Source organism: Ciconia boyciana, chromosome 9, assembly GCF_034638445.1.
Source record: "Ciconia boyciana chromosome 9, ASM3463844v1, whole genome shotgun sequence".
Classification (NCBI taxonomy): domain Eukaryota; kingdom Metazoa; phylum Chordata; class Aves; order Ciconiiformes; family Ciconiidae; genus Ciconia; species Ciconia boyciana.
Window position 1 is genome coordinate 21495878 of NC_132942.1, and position 18438 is coordinate 21514315.

Below are 18438 nucleotides of genomic sequence, written 5' to 3' on the forward strand. Positions count from 1 at the left end.
CTTCTGCCTGTACAGATTTCTAAATAGGTACCAGTAGTGATGAGGGTGCAGGATCAGGCCCTGGGCGTTGTCCTTGTACAGTTTGACGGGAAGGCACAAGTTTTCTCTAAGATACAATCTGCTACAAACCTCTGCTCACATTGGAGGCAGAAAGGGTTGAATTATCATCAGTGGTTCCAGGGGCTTGGGCAGTTTGGAAAACTTCTGTGACCAGCTGGTCTTCTTCCACCTCTCCTAGGTCACACCACAGACTTAGCTAAAACCTCTTCTCTCCTCAGTGCCTTAATTCCCCAAACTTCCAATGTTTGAGCTTAAGTGAATGATCCTGGGCATTGTCATAGAAAGACACTTGCTTCTGCTCAAGCAGTACCAAAATTACAAGGTTGCCTGATATTTGAGGGGGGAGGCCACAAGCTGGGGCAGTCAATAGATCCTGGCTGGTGTGCAACTGGTAGCAAGACATGGTTAGTACAAGGCACATCCAGGCTTTGCGAGGCTTCTGCAAAGCATGGCTCCAAATGAGAGAAACAGAAACTGGTTTGCTTGATAGCTACATGGAATATTGCATTGGGCATTGTTGTAAGCAAGTGTGATGCAAATATGGAAATGGCCAAATTGTCTCCTTCCTTGCTGTGGCCACAGCAACATGTCTGTCTCTTTTGGGTTAAGGAAAGGAAAAAGCTGTGATCACAGAATAGTTGTGTTTGGAAGAGATCTCTGGACAACATCTAGTCCACTCTGCTCTGCTCAAAGCAGGCTGCCCAGGACTGCATTCAGTCAGTGATTTTACTCCACATGTTTCCTTGGGATCAGCTTTCAGAATTTGGAAGCTGAAAAAGTGGATTTGTTTGAAGAGTTTTGCTTGGTTTGTTTTGTTAGAGATATGTCTGCATCAATCTTGTTTTGGAGGTCTTTCTGTGCACATGAGCTTAAAAATGTTCTCTGCCTTTGTCAAGCCTGCTGTTCCCTACTCATCTTTAAGGCAACACCTAGCTGTATCCGTGCCAAAAGATTTTACTGAAAAAATACATAAAGCAGCAAGCAATCCAGTTAAGCCAATGAATGACAGTCCCACAACCCCAACCTAGAAAACACTGAAAGCTGCATCTAGATTGATACTTCATTTGCCACCAAAATAAATAAATAAATCAACCCTTAAGCACCATGACGTTCATCAGGGAAACAAAAGCTAGTGCAGATTAGCAGCCTCCTCACTTGGAACTGGGGCAGGAAAAAAAGATAACTGAAGCCTGACTCACAGTCTCAGCCCTTGTAACAAATCCAGATAACAAGGTCTACTATATTTTGCAAACTATAGGATACGAGGGACTGCAAATTTCCATCAGCCACCCTGGTTAGACTTGGAGCATGGACACCTGTCCCCAGTCTCTAATTTTTTTTGCTTTCCTCAACCTTTTGGTCTTTTTTGGGCAGAAGTGCACCCAGGCCTGCTCCACATGAAAACATACGCTTATGAGAAGATCTGCTGTCTCTGGTTCCTGCCCAAGGCCTTAGTTTGGCCAAAAGGGTCACTAGAAAGCTGTAGCTTGAGGCATTCTGCAGCTGCTTTATCTCTTCGCAAGGTCATTGGGCAATGCTGTTCTCCTGATTTTTTGCTAATACAAACTCCTTGCAGGCTTAATCCACTGCCTTGTTTATCACTTCTTTGCTTTTCCACTGAATCCCAGAAAGAAACCAGACACACAATCCTAATGGAAAGCTCGGCAGGTAAAGGGAGAATTTATATTTCACTTCTTCCTTTGCTATTGGTTTTACAAGTGATTGCTCATCAGAAACCAATTACCCCATAAAGGCTTGGGTTTGGGTCCCTACTGATGTTAGCAGGATGAATAGCCTCATTTACAATCTCTCAACTGGAAAACACAAAGTAACGATAATTAAAAAAAAAAGTCTTTTCTAATTCTCTCTGCCCCTGTTGTAATTCACAAGAAAATTAAAGTAATAACTCTCTCTGTGAGAGTGTTATGCGGATGCCAGGAGTCAGGGATAAATGGATGAAACTATCCCAGGCAAAGTCTCCAGGGAAGGAATCTCTGAGCAGACAACTGCTATGCCTTGCAAGATTCAAAGCTTCTCCAGCAATGCAATCTAAGCAGAGGGGAGGATGTTTCATTTTTCTTTCTTCCTTTTTCCCCCCTCTTTTTCACTTGAATTCCACCTGCAGGCAGCAAAACTTCCTTGATTTTTTTGCTGGGCTCATTTCCCACTCCATTTCCTTTTCCCATTTGCCTATAGACATCCTTTGTGAAGAAAATTCTCCATGCCAACAGAATCAAGCTTTTCACAAGCGGCTCCCAGAGTGGTCTTCCTTCCTCATTCCTTCAGCAGACAGACAGTGCCTTACTAGACAGAAAGCCCTGGGAGAAGACACAAGGGTCCCTATTGTGTTTCCAAGCTCTGTGCTGTGATTTGTCCCTGCAGCTCAGATCCAAGTTTTTAATGTATTTTTTATCTTTTTAAGAAGGTATAACATTAAAATAAAGTCTGTAACTTGCCCCTGCTGGTCTCCAAGATAGGAGGAGCAGAAATGATCTTCTAACTCCTCCCTTGTAAGACCGGAAGTGTCTTGCTGGTCAGCTGTGATACCCCACATAGATCCACCCTGGTTTTCAGACACCACAACACTGCACACAAGATGGCTCAGTAGACACAAGCACAGCAGATAGGATAGTTTTGTCCCAGTTGGGTGCTGGTGGTGTTGTGCATCATGGGTAACATGGAAGGGATACAATTTCACTAGGGATTTCACAGTTAGCAGCAAGGGATCTTAATGGATTCACATGATGACTGAGACTGAAAGGGATGCCTGGAAGTGATTGGGTCACCGTTCTGCTCAAAGCAGGGTCATATTTGATCCAACCTCACTAGGAAACTATAGCAGATATAAAACTTGAGCCAAAAGAGAGGCAGAAAAGAGGGCATGAGGGTGAACCCCACAGCAACAGGAGGAGCATGCTGAAGTCTGTTCAGATATCAAAGGAACATGACCATCACAGTGAGCACCATCTGACAGCCATTGAGGGAGTCAAATCGCTCATGTCATGTGGCACAACCAGACAAGAGGACTCTTGAGGAACATGGGAAAAGAATTCAAAACCAGCTGTAGATCTCCCTACATAGTGAGGCAACTACCATACTATTTTGCAGGGGGAAACTAAGAGGAAGAAAAGATGGTTTAGGTAAGCAAACTGAGTATAACAATGCATTTCGTGGCAACAGAAAATTTAAGCTTTAGTTTTAGGAACTGATTTCAGGATTACATTCCTGAAATTTGGTCTTCTAGGGGAGACAAAGCAAATAGCAAATCTGTTCCTTTGGTCTCTGATAAATGCCACTGATAGATAGGTAGGGCTTTATCTCCACTTCTTGTAAATTATATTAAAGGAATATCAAGGAGGAGACTGGGGACAAGAGAGATCCTACAGGTGGGATGCAGCCTCAGGTCAAACTCCTTACATTTCCATACCTGGGTGGATATGTTCCATCTGTTCCATTGGGGGAGCTTTGGAGATTTAGTCAATACAGATGGAACAACTGCAGAGCAAGAGCAGTCATAAACTGGGTGCAGAAGAGCAGCAGCTCTTTGACAGAAAAATTAAGCCTAGAGCACTCAGCCCTCACCCTTGGCAGTATGAAAAAAACTTTCTGTTAGTTAAAACAGCAAGAAATATGAACATGGACTTAAGAGGAGATTCATCAAACCAGCCAGGCTTCCGTGTGATGCTAGAGTCTAAACTAACCTCTGAATTTGGATACAGAAGATTTGGATACAGAAATTCAGTGATTCATTGCAATAGAACACAAAAAATTCAGACAGCTCATCTTTTCTCTGGGTTCACATAGCAATTTAACCCCAATTTTTCTATTTCACATGCAGCCTGCTATCACAGAGTCTCTGCATCCTGGCCTATCAGAAATCCTGCTAATGCTCATAATAATTTTCTTGACTGATGGTTGCTTTTCCTGCTTCTCTTTCCTTAATATATGATTTACTTTCTGTGCAGGCAAGTATGCAGGCAGTATGATATTTCTGGAGCTATTTGATGATATTTTCTGCTGTAGACATTATTGAAATGAACGGATTTGATGTGAAGACCTTAGTCTGGGAGAAGAGTCCCCTTCTGGGAATCTTCTCTCTCTCTTCATTTCTTCTGATGCATTTTTTCACCTGTTGTTGCAGATATTCCTAGCAATGAATTAAAATAAATACCTCACCACAAATGCCTACAGATCCTCTGAATGTATTTCTGATGGTTGACTGCACAAATGTTTTATTTTTCAATCTGTTTAACATGAACTTGTTTGCCCTGCTTCCTGGCATTGGAGAAACACTCTGAATTCCAAATGCTGAAATAAAAATCCTGCTATTGTTTAAAACATGCAAAAATGTATCATTTATTCAAATGTAAGATTTGTAAATCATTTAATTTCATGGGAGATTAATCACTAGTTAAAGTGCAGACTGCACTAGACGTCATATTTAATTTATTTTCAAAGCCTTCATTTATGCTTTTTGGTCCAGTATGTCATAAGATATTCAATACACAAAGGTGTCTACTTATGTCTCACAATAATTAAGCTGATTAAGTCATATTAGTGCTAACAAGAAGCATTAATTCCACTTGAGTGAACGCTGCAAATAGAGTCAGTGACATTTACACCACTTAAACTGCAAACACATTACAGGCAAACTGGGGAGGCAAAAGCTTCACTTAGCCCAGGCCTGTTTCTTCATCTGATCTCTGTGGAGGAGTTGGCAACTGATGTTTTCAGAGCAGTAAAAAAATGAAAAGGTGCAAAGGAGCAGAGAAAATCAGCATGTGACAATCATACAGACTATTTTTCAGTGTGGCAGAAGATAAATTATTATGACAAAAACTAAAGAATATTTATTTCTACAAAACATCTATTGAGATCAAAAAGGAAGCAGGAGGAGGGGATCCAGCCAAGAACAGCAGGCTGCTCTGTAGGGTGAGTCCAGGGAGATATTTCAGACACTGAGGCAATTTAAAAAGAAATCAGGATGGACCTTGACCCAGTCCTGGCTAAATTAAGGTATGTTCATTCCAGCATAATCTTAAAGTGAGAACAGAATAAAAGGAAACAAAGTCCTAGCATCTTCCGAGACTGTAATTAACCACTGAGTGTCACAGACTTCACTGTTAATTAACCACTGAGTGCCACAGACTTCGGGCTGGATCCAGAACCCTCCAAAGTAAATGCGCAGACTCCCACTGGTCCCCATGGATTTTAGCTTTGTCCTGTCAATACCAATCCCTCTGGGGAGCTGAGACCGCTTGTATTCGTGGCTCTACCCAGCCTAACCTGACCGCATGTAGAGTGCTGTGCCCCTGCTAAAGTTTCCTATGGGCTTCACTGACTGCTACTTGACTCCATGTGTGGCAGACCAGAGTAGAGCTGAGCACCAGCCCCTCTGAGTCCTTCTCTCTGGCCTCTTTTCTCTGTACCTCTGGATTCATTTTGTCTCTCTGTTACAGGCTTTCAAGTCATTACAGAGATAAAAGTAATGTTTCCATCCAAAGAGTCTATTCAGCAATAACAAGAACACAAAAAAAAACTATTTATGCTGGTGCCCAGAAGGACTATGTGCCTGCCTAGCATGGTCTGCAGCATTTTGCAGCCACTGCACCACGTGGCAGCTTTCCTGCTGTTGTAGAAGCAAATCTCAAGCTGGCTGGCAGGTCCCTGAAAGTCAGATTTGCCTCTGGATCTCTGAGAGAGCTGGAACATATGAGAGGGGCATATAGAGAGCATGCTGTTGAATATGTCTCCAAAGTGGCTGTCATGCCCAGTGCATTACCAGACTACAGAAACCAGCTAACACTCATGAACTGTGCAGACGTGTAAGCACAGGAAGAATTGTAAAAATAACTGGTTGTAGGGCAAAGACCTTGCATTTTTAATGACACCCTGTCCCTGAGGGAGATCTTCAAAGGAGATCTCATCTATCTATTAGATGGACAATTCTGAGCAGGCATGCCCTTTGAAGAATGGAGAGTAGTGTGGTTGAATTAGGTTTAAGCGACTGCTCTCTCCCTTAAAGCAAGTCCCTTTTTATTGTCCTTTTTATCGATACATTGATTGAGAAGAGAGATTGAAATTTAGCTCTTGTCAGTGCAGGACTTCCTTCAACTAGGCAAAAGGAGATCCTCAGGGAATGCGGGGTGTTGAGGCCTGGGCTGGGCACTGTGTTGACCTGCAAATCCCTTTTGGAAGAGGCCTGACCTGTATTATGGTGCAAACTTAGGGATCAGCAAGAGGCGCAAACGTGTGTGTGAGCCTTAGCAGTAGCGGTTAAAAAATGCCAACAAAATGCACTGGAGAGTGACACACTTGTGGGGAGGTGGCATAAGCTGGCTGCTTCGGTGCTCAACCTCATGCATTTCCAAGGACAGGGGTGCAAAGTGTCCATTTAAAATGCCTGTGTGTTTTGGGGCTCAATTTTGAGACCTCCCTTTGGGAAGCCACACCTGGGAATCTGATACAAAGCACCAGCTCCACGCCTTCATTTCGATCCTGGATACCATGAAGCACAGGTACTGGGCACTTTTGCTATGTGAGCTGAAACACAGCTAATGGCTTGGCCCTGCTGCAGAGGGGCTGTGGCTGAGCCCCTCTGGGCTTGCTGGAGAGGAATTGCAGTCCTCTCCTAATGCCTGACCAGCACCACCTGAAAATGGCAGGGAAGACATTACCAGAGCTAATCCAATAGAGGGAGATTCTCACTGCCCCTGCAGGGAGTCAGGTCCATTTGGTGTTTTTATTACTTCTTGAGGCTGTTATTAATTGTATTGTATCGCTACATAATTTCCTTGTTCTTTTGAAGCAGTGAAACAGGCTAATGCTGTACAGGGGTTCCAGGCAGTGGCTGTTTGGGGTTCTTTTTTTGCCCTTAACACTCTGCAGGGACCATTGAAGAATGCACTCGACAGCATAAAATCCTTCGTCCTGCCACCTAATTGGGACAGGGACTATTTCATCTACTGACAGCCAGGCAGATGTGAGCTGGGACTGAAGTCACCTGAAGCACCCAGGGCCCTTTCATGTCCAAAGCACTGTCCTCCTGGGTCCCTGACTCCCATGGGGCCCTTCTGAACATTCCCTGCCCTCTGCTTCCAGTAAAGAGCATGTTACCCACTTGTAGACAAGGACTTTTCTAGGGTAATCCCAAAAGCCACACTGTAGCCTCCCCAAGCCAGTCACTGGGCAAGCAGGGGGTAAGAGAAGGACAGCCATGGTGTGGCCATCTCAGGACTTCATCCAAAGGTGAACTGCTTCCCACATCAAGTCAAGAGTCATCCCACCAGCAGATACAGGCAGTTTGGTCCCAGGCAGTTGGTCCCTACACCTGGCACACATCCAGGTTACCTCTACGACTCCTGAGGCAAGCTGGTGGGTGGTGAGCATCCAGGGTAAAGCTTAAATGAACCATAGAAAGCAATGCACACTAACAACAATAAGCCATTACTGCCAGATCCAGCGCCCCCTCCCCAGCAGTTCAAAGCCCTTCATGCCCACGCCTTTGTGCAAATCCCTGCAGTCTCTGCCCAAGCTGGAGCATGGAGCAAGGAGCTGTGTGACATTTCCAGCACAAAGCTCCTCCTGGCCGTGACCCCAAAGTGCTCCTGAGTCCAGGGAGGGAGGCAAGGGGACCTTGAGCTCCCAGCATCCAGGTGAAGTGAACAAAATGAGTTCTCCTGGGCTGCTCCAACTCAGGAGGCCAGAGGGATATGCATGTTTGCTGGAGCTGAGAGCCCCTGCTCCAAGAGCTGCACAGCAATTCCTGCTGCTGTGTGCAGTTCAGGGACAGTCAGGAGACAGGGTGAGCTATGAAAATACAATTTATTGGTAAAAGTCAGACACTGTGCAGCAAACTTGGTTTAGAAAGAGCTGTCATGTTCTGCACAGATGGATTGGCAATGAGCCATCCTGTGACAGGAGCGATTGGCAATGCTGGCAGACAGACCAGGTGGACAGGTGTCGGGTGAGCAGGGCAGGGGGAGAGACTGTTCTGGGACTGGAGTCCTGCCCTTGAGGGCTCCTGACAGCCAGCTAAAAGTCCTCAAAGAGAAGCAGGGCACAGTGGGAGATGTCTGTCCTATGCAGGTGGGGCCCCCAGTGCAGGAGTTACCCCAGGCGTTCAGGACCTGGGGAAAACAGATCCAGGTGAGGGCAGGAGGAGGAGGGAAGAGGACTGTCACCTGTGCTGGGGCCCCTCCGATGGCTGGAAATTGTTTAATTCAGATGATGTTGCCTTGGGCTAGACAGTTACCCAGCAGGGCCTCACCTTGTGCATCTCTCAGCTGCTTAAGCTAACAGCTCTTCCGGCCATCCCGCCTGTGTGTGCTCCAGCCCATGCTGCTCCCAGTGCAAAGACTGGCTGTGTCCTGGACTTTGGGTCTCCAGCCCTGCAAGTGTCGGGTCAGGGTTTGAAGGGAAGCACCCATAATGGCTGGGTTTTGCACTCACTTCCCAGAGAAGCCAGCCACCAATGGCTGCTCTGGACATGCAACACTGGATCCCACTGGATCTCAGGGACAGAGCAATGATCACTGCCCCAGTATGTAGGGTCAGGCTTGACTGAACAAGGCTTGATCTGCATACGTTTTCCATGCCTACTGGGACAGAAATACAGGCATGCAGCTCAGTACATTCACACAGACAGACAAGACAAAGGAGTGACAACGTTTACAGAGATGGATGGTCCCTAAGGGGACATGGGAATGAGTAAACTCAAGGCAGATTTGCTTAAACCTGCTCATATGGACCCCCAACAGCACCTGCTGTCAACACAGGTCTGCAGGATGAGATGGGAGAAATGCGCCACCCCCTCCTCCTCCTGCCCATCCCTATCACTTCTCAGTCTCTTGCTCCTTAAATCCTTTCCCCATGCCCCGGTGAGCCACTATCTCAGCAGCCTGCGAAGTCCTGAGTGGTCCATACATGGAGATGTGTGCTGCGGGTGGACCTAGCAGCTGAAATAATGCGAATGATTCCCAGGGCCTTGGGCAGAGCCATCCAGGCCCAGTGCTGGTCACTATTTCAGGTCATTGCTGATAACCACACTGTCATGCCTGTCACAGTAAGTTGTCATCTTCTTCCTCTTGCCAAAGGTGGAGAAGCTGTTCTTGTTCTCCTGGCCCAGGAAGAGGGGCTCATCTTTGCTGGAAAGCAGAGTGGGGGTGCCGGGGATGTAGATGTTGTGCTGATAATCCAGAGCTGGGATGTGCCCTGGGTACAAGGGGCTGTACTGGGGTGTCCAGATGCTGTTGGTGCCTGCCGAAGCCTTCCGAAACTCTGGAGGAAAGATGTGTGAGACTGGCTCAGGGGAGGTCACATCCATAGCTCAGTGGGACAGTGACATCCATGTGTCACCATCCTCCCTTCTGGGGCAGGGATGTGTCCCCCCTACTGCATCTTCACCAAGAGACAAGAAGGTCTGGTCTTCCCAGCCCCAGCACCCCAATACTAACCAGAGACAGGGGTCACTGTTGTGCACAGCCTCTCGTGCTCCTTCTGGAGGGCTCTGTGGATTTCCCCCACGTCCTCCAGGCTCTGGGAGCTAAAGAGAGGAGACTGGTTCAAAGCTGCATTGGAGATAACCTCCCTGTCCGCACATCCCCCTTCCACCCACTCCCTCTGTTCCTGCAGTGCCAGATTTGGTACCTCTTCAGGGCAGGTCGCTGCATGTTTGGAGGTAGCCAGTCCATGTTGGGCTGTTTGATCTGGAAAACACAGGGAAGGTCAAGGCTCGTTATTGGGACCCTCTGTTAATCAGCCCTGGGACCCTCTGTTAATCAGCCCAGCCCTGCCAGCGCAAGGCTTCAGTATCCAGGGATGCAGGACTCCATCTCCTCCTTTGTGGAGACGCAAGCACGTTCCCATTTTAGGGAAACTGAGGCAGTGTTGAACCAGCCTGTTCCCTTCTGGACCTTTCCCACCCTCCTGAGACACTGGGGTTGTCTGGGGCTTGGTCTCCATCTCTGGGAGTTTAACTGCCAAGGTCTGTTCTTCCAGGGAGAAAGAGGGGCTTTTCCTATTTCTGTTAATTTTAAAAAGCCTTTTTTGCAGATGCAATGGTAACTTAGCCCAGGTGTCAGGCAACAAAGGGTGAGAGGTGCAGAAATTGGCTGCATACCCAATGTCACAGGGGGGTTGCAAACAACTAGGGGAAAATCCCATTAATGTATTAGAGAAGCAAGTCCAGCAGTGCAAGGAGACATGCAGGGAGAGCCTCTTGGCAGCGAGTCTTGGGCTCTCCTTGGAAAGGCTGTTTTATTAAAAGTCAAACATAAGTGGATTAGATGCCTCATCACTCTCCATCCTTGTAACCACATTTCGGAGAGTCTTGCATCGGGAAAATTAGACGTTCCTCATTTCAATACCTAACAAACATTGACATCAAAACCCCACCCTGAAGACCCCACTCCCTCCCTGCCAGCACAGCCCGGTACGGCACAGCGGCTGGGCCTGAGTGCCAGAACCAGGGCACGAGCGGTGCCGGCGGGGCCAGGACCGACCCCGGGTGCAGCAGCGGGACACTGCCGACCCCTGCTGGCACAGGGGAAACGGGGCGGCGGCGATGCGCAGGCTGTCCCAGCTTGAATGGCTCACCCACATGAAACAGATGCCACCCCCACCGTCCCATCATCCCCCGAGCACGGGAGCATTGTTGCCTGCACAGCATGTCCGATGCCTGTAATGGATGCAAAAGGCAGCGGGAAGGGATTTCCTCTCGCCTCAGCCGAGCCTGACACTCCCCCGGTAATTAGAACCGTTGGGAAGCTCGGTAGAGAGTTTCCCGCTGCCTGACGGCCCCTAATTCCCGCACCGATCAAAGGCGCCGGTTATTCTCTGGGAAAAGCCGTGCCTGGTTTCTCCCACAACAGAGGCTGAGGGAGGGGGCTAGGGGGACCCGTGGAGCACCGGTAAGCAGCGCCAGGCGTGGCGTTACCTGCTTGGATACATAGAGATGCTGGCGAGGCCGGGACTGCTTCCCGGGGTCCTTCTCATTGTTCCGGCGGGAGCTGCAGGGTTTGAGGAACATGAAGTCATGCTGGATAGATTCAGGACTGAGGCAGACCTTGTAGCAGTAGCCCGGGGGGACACCCCCGGGCACGTCGAGGCAGGTAGCAGCCATGGTCCCCGCAGGGGGCTGCACCGTCAGGTTGGACGTCTTCAGACTATCAGGGGAGGATCTAGACTGGGGGCAGCAGTGGCAGCAGGGTGGTGAGCAGCCATCACCTTTGCGGGAGCGGTGCTCTCCACGGCACCGAATGGCTGTGAGGATGAGGATGGTGAGGAGGAAGGTGAAGGAGATGGAGCCCAGGGAGACAAGAAGATAGACAGTGAGTGGGGCTTCTGGGGGGAAGCTGAACTCGCTGAAGTCAGAGAGAGTCTGAGGCATGGTCTCCACCACTGAAAGCAGAATGGACACAGTGGCAGAGAGGGCTGGCTGCCCACTGTCCCGCACCTGCACCACCAGCCACTGCTGGGTTGCATCCTGCTCCAGAAAGGAGCGGAGGGTGCACAGTTCACCCGTGTCTGGTGCTACACTGAAGAGGGTGAAGTCAGTGGCCTGGAGGAGCTGGTAGGAGAGGCGGGAGTTCAGCCCTGTGTCCGCATCCACCGCCGACACCATGCCCACGAGGTAGCCAGGCCCAGCTGATCGTGGCACCAGCTCAGTGGCCACGGAGCCGTTGCGCGGCATGGGGGAAACAATGACCGGAGCATTGTCATTCTGGTCCAGCACGAAGATGTGGACGGTGACGTTGGCACTGAGTGGGGGGAAGCCCGCATCCTGTGCTTGCACCTGGATCTGGAAGCTGCGGATCTGCTCATAATCAAGGGAGCGCAGGGCATACATGTGCCCACTGTCTGAGTTGATAGATACATAGGTGCCCACAGGCATGCCATGGATGTGCCCATCAGCAATGGAGTAGGATAGGTAGGCATTTTGTTGGCAATCAGGGTCCAATGCGCTGACGGAGCAGATGGAGGCACCTGGAGCGTTGTTCTCCATCACGTAGACGCTGTAGAAGGGCTGTAGGAAGCATGGGGCATTGTCATTCACATCGGACACTGGGACAGTCAGGGTGCTGTGGGTCAGCAAGGCAGGTGAGCCCATGTCCTGTGCTGTGATGCTTATGTTGTACTCGGGCACAACCTCCCGGTCCAGTGCCTGCGTGGTGACCAGCGTGTAGCAGTTGTGGAAGGAGGAGCGGAGCTCAAAGGGTACATCGGGGCCAATCTCACAGCTCACATGCCCATTGTCCCCAGAGTCCCGGTCCAGAACACTGATGACAGCGATGACAGTGCCTGTTGGGGCATCCTCCAGCACGGGTGTGGACACAGAGGTGAGGGTCACCTCTGGTGCATTGTCATTCACATCAAGGAGGTGCACGAGCACCCGGCAGTGCACAGCCACGGCCGAGGGTCCACGGTCCTTGGCTTGCACGTAGAGCTCGTGGAGGCTTGCCCGCTCATAGTCCAGGGGGCCCTTCAGCAGCACCTGCCCACTCTGGGGCTCTATGTGGAAGAGCTCCCGGACGTGCGGTGGTGCGTGCCCACTGAAGGAATACTCGATCTCCCCGTTGGGGCCCTCATCCAGGTCAGTGGCATTGAGCTGGATGACCAGGGTGCCAGCAGGGGCATCCTCAGGAAGGCTCACGCCGTACGAGGGCTGGTCAAAGGCAGGCACGTTGTCGTTTGCGTCCAGCACTATGACGAGGATGTGAGCTGTGCCTGAGCGCTCAGGGACACCACCATCAAGAGCAGTGAGCAGCACCCGGTGCGCACGTTGCTGCTCACGGTCCAGGGCGTGCTCCAGCACCAGCTCTGCAAACTTGCTGGTGTCACTGCGTGTCTGCACCTCGAGTGAAAAGAAACCATTGGGGCTGAGCCGGTAGGTGTGCACTGAGTTGGTACCCATGTCAGGATCCTGGGCGCTCTCCAGTGGGAAGCGGGCACCAAGCACGGCAGACTCAGCCACCTCCAGCACATACTCTTGCCATGGGAAGGTGGGCGCATGGTCATTGATGTCCAGCACCTCCACCTCGATACGGTAGAACTCCAGCGGGCTCTCAACGAGGAGCTGTAGATAGAGCAGGCAAGTTCCCCCGGCCTCGCACACCTCCTCCCGGTCAATCCGCTCGTTCACGAAGAGGATACCGTTCTCCAGGTTCACCTCCAGGTGCTGCTTGGCTCCGGCCCGTGACACGATGCGGAACCGCCGCGCCGACAGGGTGGACACGTCCAGCCCCAGATCCTGGCCCAGGTTGGCCACGAAGGCGCCGTGCTCCAGCTCCTCCGGCACGGCGTAGTGCAGCTGCCCGCCCGCCGGGCGCGGTGCCGGAGACCCGGCCAGCAGGAGGAAGAGGAGGGAGCGGAGGAAGAGCTGCCCCCGCCCAGAGCCTGCCTTGGCCCCCATGGCCCCGCAGCCCTCCCGGGGACGCGGGGTCCCACCCGCGCCGCCGCGTATCCCCTCGCCTTTGCTCGCCCCTTGCACTTCCAAAGAGTTTCGGGCTCCCGGGGGAGGCGGGGAAGGGCCCTGCCCGGAGCTGGGGGGCCGAGCCTTGGCCACCGGCGGCCGCTTAACCCTTTCCCTGCTGGCCCCGGGGAGGGGATGCAATCCGGGCCCCGATGCCACACCAGATTCGGTCTACCGGAGCCGGGCGCACCTGGGGAGGGGCATAGCCCCGGAGAGGTCCCGTTAACGGCGGTGGGAGCTCCAGCGAGACCGATCGCTGCCCGGAGCACTGGTATTACCCCGCAGATGCTGCGCTCGTCCCCGCGGTAGATTAAGAGGAGCCCGGATCGCGGCGGTTGCCAAATCCCCCCGCCGCGTCCCCCGCCGTGCCGGTCCTAACCTTTACCAGATGGTTAAGCTTCTCCAGACTTGATTACATTTCCCTGCACACCGTTTTCCTTGTAATGTGGAGCTTTTAATTACCGGAGCAGGGGGGATTACAGCCCTGGATAAAGCTGAGCCATTCAGCGCGGAGGCACAGAAAGACACGCCCCTCCCGCTCCTTCCCTGCCTGGTCCCACCCCCGACACTCCGCCTGCCCGCAGCCCCGCGCCCCTAATCCCGGTCCCCCACCGGGCACCCCAGTGCCAGCCCCCTCGGGGTCTCGGGGCACGATCCCGCCGGAAACCCGAGGACCTGCGCCCCCGCGGCGGCTCACCCCGCGGACACAAACTTTCCGCCCCCCGTGGAAGGCGAGGGGGAGGCGGCCGCGGACCGAGCCTCGGGTCTCCCACCGGCCCCCTGAGGGAGACAGACGGAGCCCCCTGCCACTCCCCCTTCCCCTCCCCGCCCCGGTACCGATCACGGTCCCTCCGCTGGCCGATCCGTTCTCCCCGCAGACCGGTCTCCAGCCGCCGCCGCGCCCGGGCAGCTCCACCCGTCGCCTCCCACCGGTGTCGGCCCCGGGGGCTCTCGGTAACAGGACGGGGCGGCCGCCCCCCACGCCCCGCGGCTGCTTAGGGCGCGGATAATCACCTAACGATCTAGTTAAGGGATCGGCGGGGCTCGGAGCGGCTTTAGCCGTGCAGTGGTATTTCACTGCCTTTGTCTCTGCCTCCCGGTCCCCGGTGGGAAGGGAACTGCCGGCCCCAACCGGCCCCCCCTCCTCCGCACAGGGACCCGCGTGGGAGGCAGGATCCAGGGGCTACCAGGAGACCGGAGGAAGCCGGAGGCGGCGGGGCTGGAGAGGTTTGTCGGGCTGGGGAAAAGGGATTTTTTCCCTGGGAGCAAAGCGCAACCCACTCGGGACGTGCCGCGGTCATGGGGCCGCCGATTAGGGAGAGGCGCGGGAAAGGGCGGGGTGGCGCCGCGGGGCGAGCAGGTGGAAGGAGCGGCGCGTCTGGGTCGCGCGTGGGCTCTTGCCGCTCACGAGTGGAATCGGGTGAAGCCCAAGCTGCATCGGAAGCACCGATCACGGCCGGCCCGTCCCCGGCATCATCTCCCACGCCACGGCCACCCCTGGCGTCGTCATTGTCACCCCCCTCCGCCTTGATCTGTTTCTTTCTCATCCCACAATCCCCACCCCCTCCCCCAATCCCCGACCTGCCTCCCCTTCCCCGCTCTGCATCACCACCCAGGCCTGCCCGGGGCTGGGACCCCGGAGGTGGGATGGCTGGGGTAGGGCTGCTCCGGGAGCCCCCCAAGGGCTGCTCAGGCCAGAGCGGGATTTGGGGGGCAGACGACACTGGACGCACAGATTTTAGGGGGGTCTCGTTTCCCTCTCTCCAGTCCTTCCCCGTCTCCGACCAAGTGCGTTCCGGGAAATCCTCGGAGCGGCTCTCGCCCTTTTGTTTGATTCAGATTAAAATACTCATTCTCCCCCCCCACAGGTGCAACCTGCTCCCTGCGGGATCCGTGCCCCCCCACCCTCCTGCCCGGTCCTGCCTGCCCTTTTCCAGCTCTGCTCGGAGGTGCCTCCCTCGCAGCTCTCCGCCACTTCCTTGTGGGGGGGATCAGTCGTCCCCCTGCCCCTGTGCTTCCCTTCCCTAAGGGAGGTCACGGGATAGTCCCATCCTGTTCCTTTTCCTCACCTCCCCAAACCTTGGGGTCCTTTTCTGCCCACCCCGGTCCCCACGATTCCAGGGGACCAAGGCCAAAAGTTGGGGGCTTGAGAGGGGACACAGGCTTATTCCGAGGATCCCTTTGCTGAAGGAAATGGCACAGGCTGGGGGTGGCTGGGGGTGCTGCAGAGGGTTGGGGGATTCAAAAAAGAGCCTTGTTTGGAGGGGCATAGCAGAGGAGGGTGAACAGCTGGATGGGGGAGATGGCATGGGGACAGTCTGGCCCAGCTAACACCCCACTTCACATCCTGTAGATTTTAAGTCCCCTCTTGTGATGCAGGGGAGCGTTCAGCTGCCAGCCCTGTTCTCTGGGGTAAGGAATCAGGACACAGCTAGAAGCTGGTTTTTGGAAGACACTGGAAGCTAGAAGAAGGGGAAGGTGTCTCTCTGAGATGTCTTGGCACAGGGGAATGGGTGGCCGGTTGCCACAGGTCAGCACTGATGTGCCTTGGCAAGGCCAGCCGGAGAGATCAGGGTGGGATGTAGCAGGAGACGCCGCAGGTTGAGCTGCCTTGGAAAAGCCACACAGAGAGCAAAGAGTTGAGGGACTGTCACTCAGCTGCCTGCAGGCACCAAACCTTGCCCAGCCACCACCGTCACTCCATTTTCCTGCCTGCTGCATTCTGGGGCAGCAGAAGGGTCTGCAAGAAAAGCTGTCCCTGCCAGACCACGCATCCCTTCCCCCAGCTCCCCAAGGCACCCGTCTGCCCAGCCATGCATGTGGGTTCGCTGCTCCCTTCTTGCTCAAAGAAAGAGCAGTTATAGTTTGCAGTGCCCAGGAAGGGAACCATGGTGGGAGGAGGTCTCCTGATTGAGGATGAGAGCACCCCTGGTCCCGTGGCTGGTAAGTCACTCCTGAGTTGCTTGTGCAGGGTCAGGTGCTGGGGGCTTGGTCTTTGAAGCCAGAAAGCTCTGTGCAGCAGGATGCCTTGATCAGTGGTCCTTCCCCTCTGAAGCTTTGGCTCCCTGCCTTTCCCTGAAGAGGATGGTGGCCATCTTGGTGTGTTTGTCTGGGCTGGTGGGGCACTCTGCCTGCCCTTGCATGCTGGGATGCAAAACATGAAACATGCCCAGTCTCCTTTCAGAGGCACACAGGGATGGGATGAGAAGCTATGGGCACAAGCTGGAGAAGGGAAATTCTCATTAGGTATTAGGAAAAAAAATCTTCACTGTGAGGGTGGTGAAACACTAGCACAGGGACCAGACTGGGGCAGGAATTGCCATCCTTGGAGATCCTCCTGAGCAACCTGATCTACCAGCCCTGTTCTAAGCAAGGATGCACCAGGGATCTTCAGAGGTCCCAACTGATCAAAACTATTGTGTGATTTGGAAAGCCCCAGTCTGTAGCAACCCACCCTGAGCAAAGGTGAAGTGGTCACCAAGGCAAGGGTGCCTAGAGAACCTTGGTTTCAAGGGAGTGCAGGTCCTGTGTTTGTCAAGGAGCCATTTCTTTTTGCAGACGCCTTGCCCAGAGGTGGGGTATGGAGCAATGAAGGATGCTGGGACTCCATTCCCACTGAAAGTCCTAGTCCATGGGCTCTGTCCTGCAAGGTGCTCGAGTTTCTCAGCACCCTCATATTCCCTGGCAGCAGTGTAGGTAGACCTTTCACACCAGGCAGGTTTAGACCCAGGGTGTGTCAGTAAAGTTTTCCTGAAGGTCCAGGTGGTTTGTAGGTGAGAAGAAGATGCAGCTGAGGTGTCCAACTCAAGGGCCACTACTGGTAGAGTAAACTGGATTCTCTTAGCCAGTGACACATCACAAAGCATCCCCCAACCCCTCCTGCTGGGAGAGATAGAGGCTGAGACACAGGCCCAGCTCTGTGCGGACCCTTAGTAGACATTATCTACTTTTGAGCATTTTCAGTACATGGAGGGCCAGTCCCACTCAGCTTCTGGGTGGGCCAGTTCTGGCTCCCTGTAGGACACAGACTTCACTGGCAGCTCAGGAAGCCAATGTCTCCACTCCTGCTTCAGAGGGGAGGATTTTCTTGCAAGCCCAAGCCTGCAAAGGCAGCTGATTTCATGGCTGGTGTCTTGTTCCTCTTGAAGTAAGAAACCTTGGACCCAAATCAGAAGAAGGGTCCCCATTATCCTGAGATCTGGGACTTGTACTGCTCTGGGCACCTTCTTAGAGGTTCCCCCTAAAATGTCCTGTGGGAATGTCTCCTCTCCCCTGGGAAGGACTGAGAAAGAAGGAAGGTCAGTGAGCAGGAAAGTAAGGGTGAGCAACGGTGTGATGCTTGCATGGGGGAAGAGCAGAGGCTTTGGGAGAGAGGAGTTAACAGCTCTCCTCTGTCAAGCACCAGTGTGACTTGTCTTGGAGTACTGTGCATAGTGCCTACATCTGAAGTTTTGAAAGAAGATTAAAAAACTGATTTAAGGCTTGGAAAAATATCTTACAGGGATAAGCATAAGTGAAACTGCCTGAACTCTGTGCAAAAAGAAGGCTTGATGGCAGGACCAGGGAGGTGTCACAAGGAGGAAAAGCTGAGGACAACTTGACAGGTAAGGGCATGTAGACCCATGGCTTGAGCCAGACAGCTTCATGCACTGGACAGTGAGAGGGGATGGAGCTATCAGGACTGTTGATGGTGTCCATGTCTCTTGGTGTCTGCAGATCCATGTGGAACAGAAGATGTGGGTTCATCGAGCCAAATTTCCCCAGTGTATCTTGGTGAAATGGGAAGTCTGGCCCTGGGGAGGGGAGTTCCGATTGACCTCACCTCCTCCAGCAGAGAAACCACTGCAGATCTCCCCTCCATGTAGGTGATCCTGCAAGAAATTTGACCTGCTCTTTCCTATGAGAAG

General features: G+C 52.7%; 1 protein-coding gene across 1 annotated transcript; it reads right to left on the reverse strand.

Moving 5' to 3' along the window:
• Nucleotides 1-9079: 9079 nt before the first annotated feature.
• On the reverse strand, nucleotides 9080-13471 carry LOC140656672 (protocadherin-10-like). The gene is made up of 4 exons (XM_072872680.1): nucleotides 10997-13471; nucleotides 9709-9767; nucleotides 9516-9604; nucleotides 9080-9339 (listed from the first exon to the last, which is right to left on the reverse strand). Exons 1-4 carry the CDS (start codon nucleotides 13469-13471, stop codon nucleotides 9080-9082), a joined length of 2883 nt encoding a protein of 960 aa, XP_072728781.1.
• Between the last annotated feature and the right edge of the window lie 4967 nt (nucleotides 13472-18438).

Excerpts from the sequence above, each read along its gene's own strand:
- LOC140656672 (XM_072872680.1), bottom strand. The coding sequence starts at position 13,471 with ATGGGGGCCAAGGCAGGCTCTGGGCGGGGGCAGCTCTTCCTCCGCTCC. Across the intron at positions 9,768-10,996 it reads ATCTCTATGTATCCAAGCAG|ATCAAACAGCCCAACATGGA; the intron begins GTAACGCCACGC and ends TGTGTTTTCCAG. Across the intron at positions 9,605-9,708 it reads CAGCGACCTGCCCTGAAGAG|CTCCCAGAGCCTGGAGGACG; the intron begins GTACCAAATCTG and ends TCCTCTCTTTAG.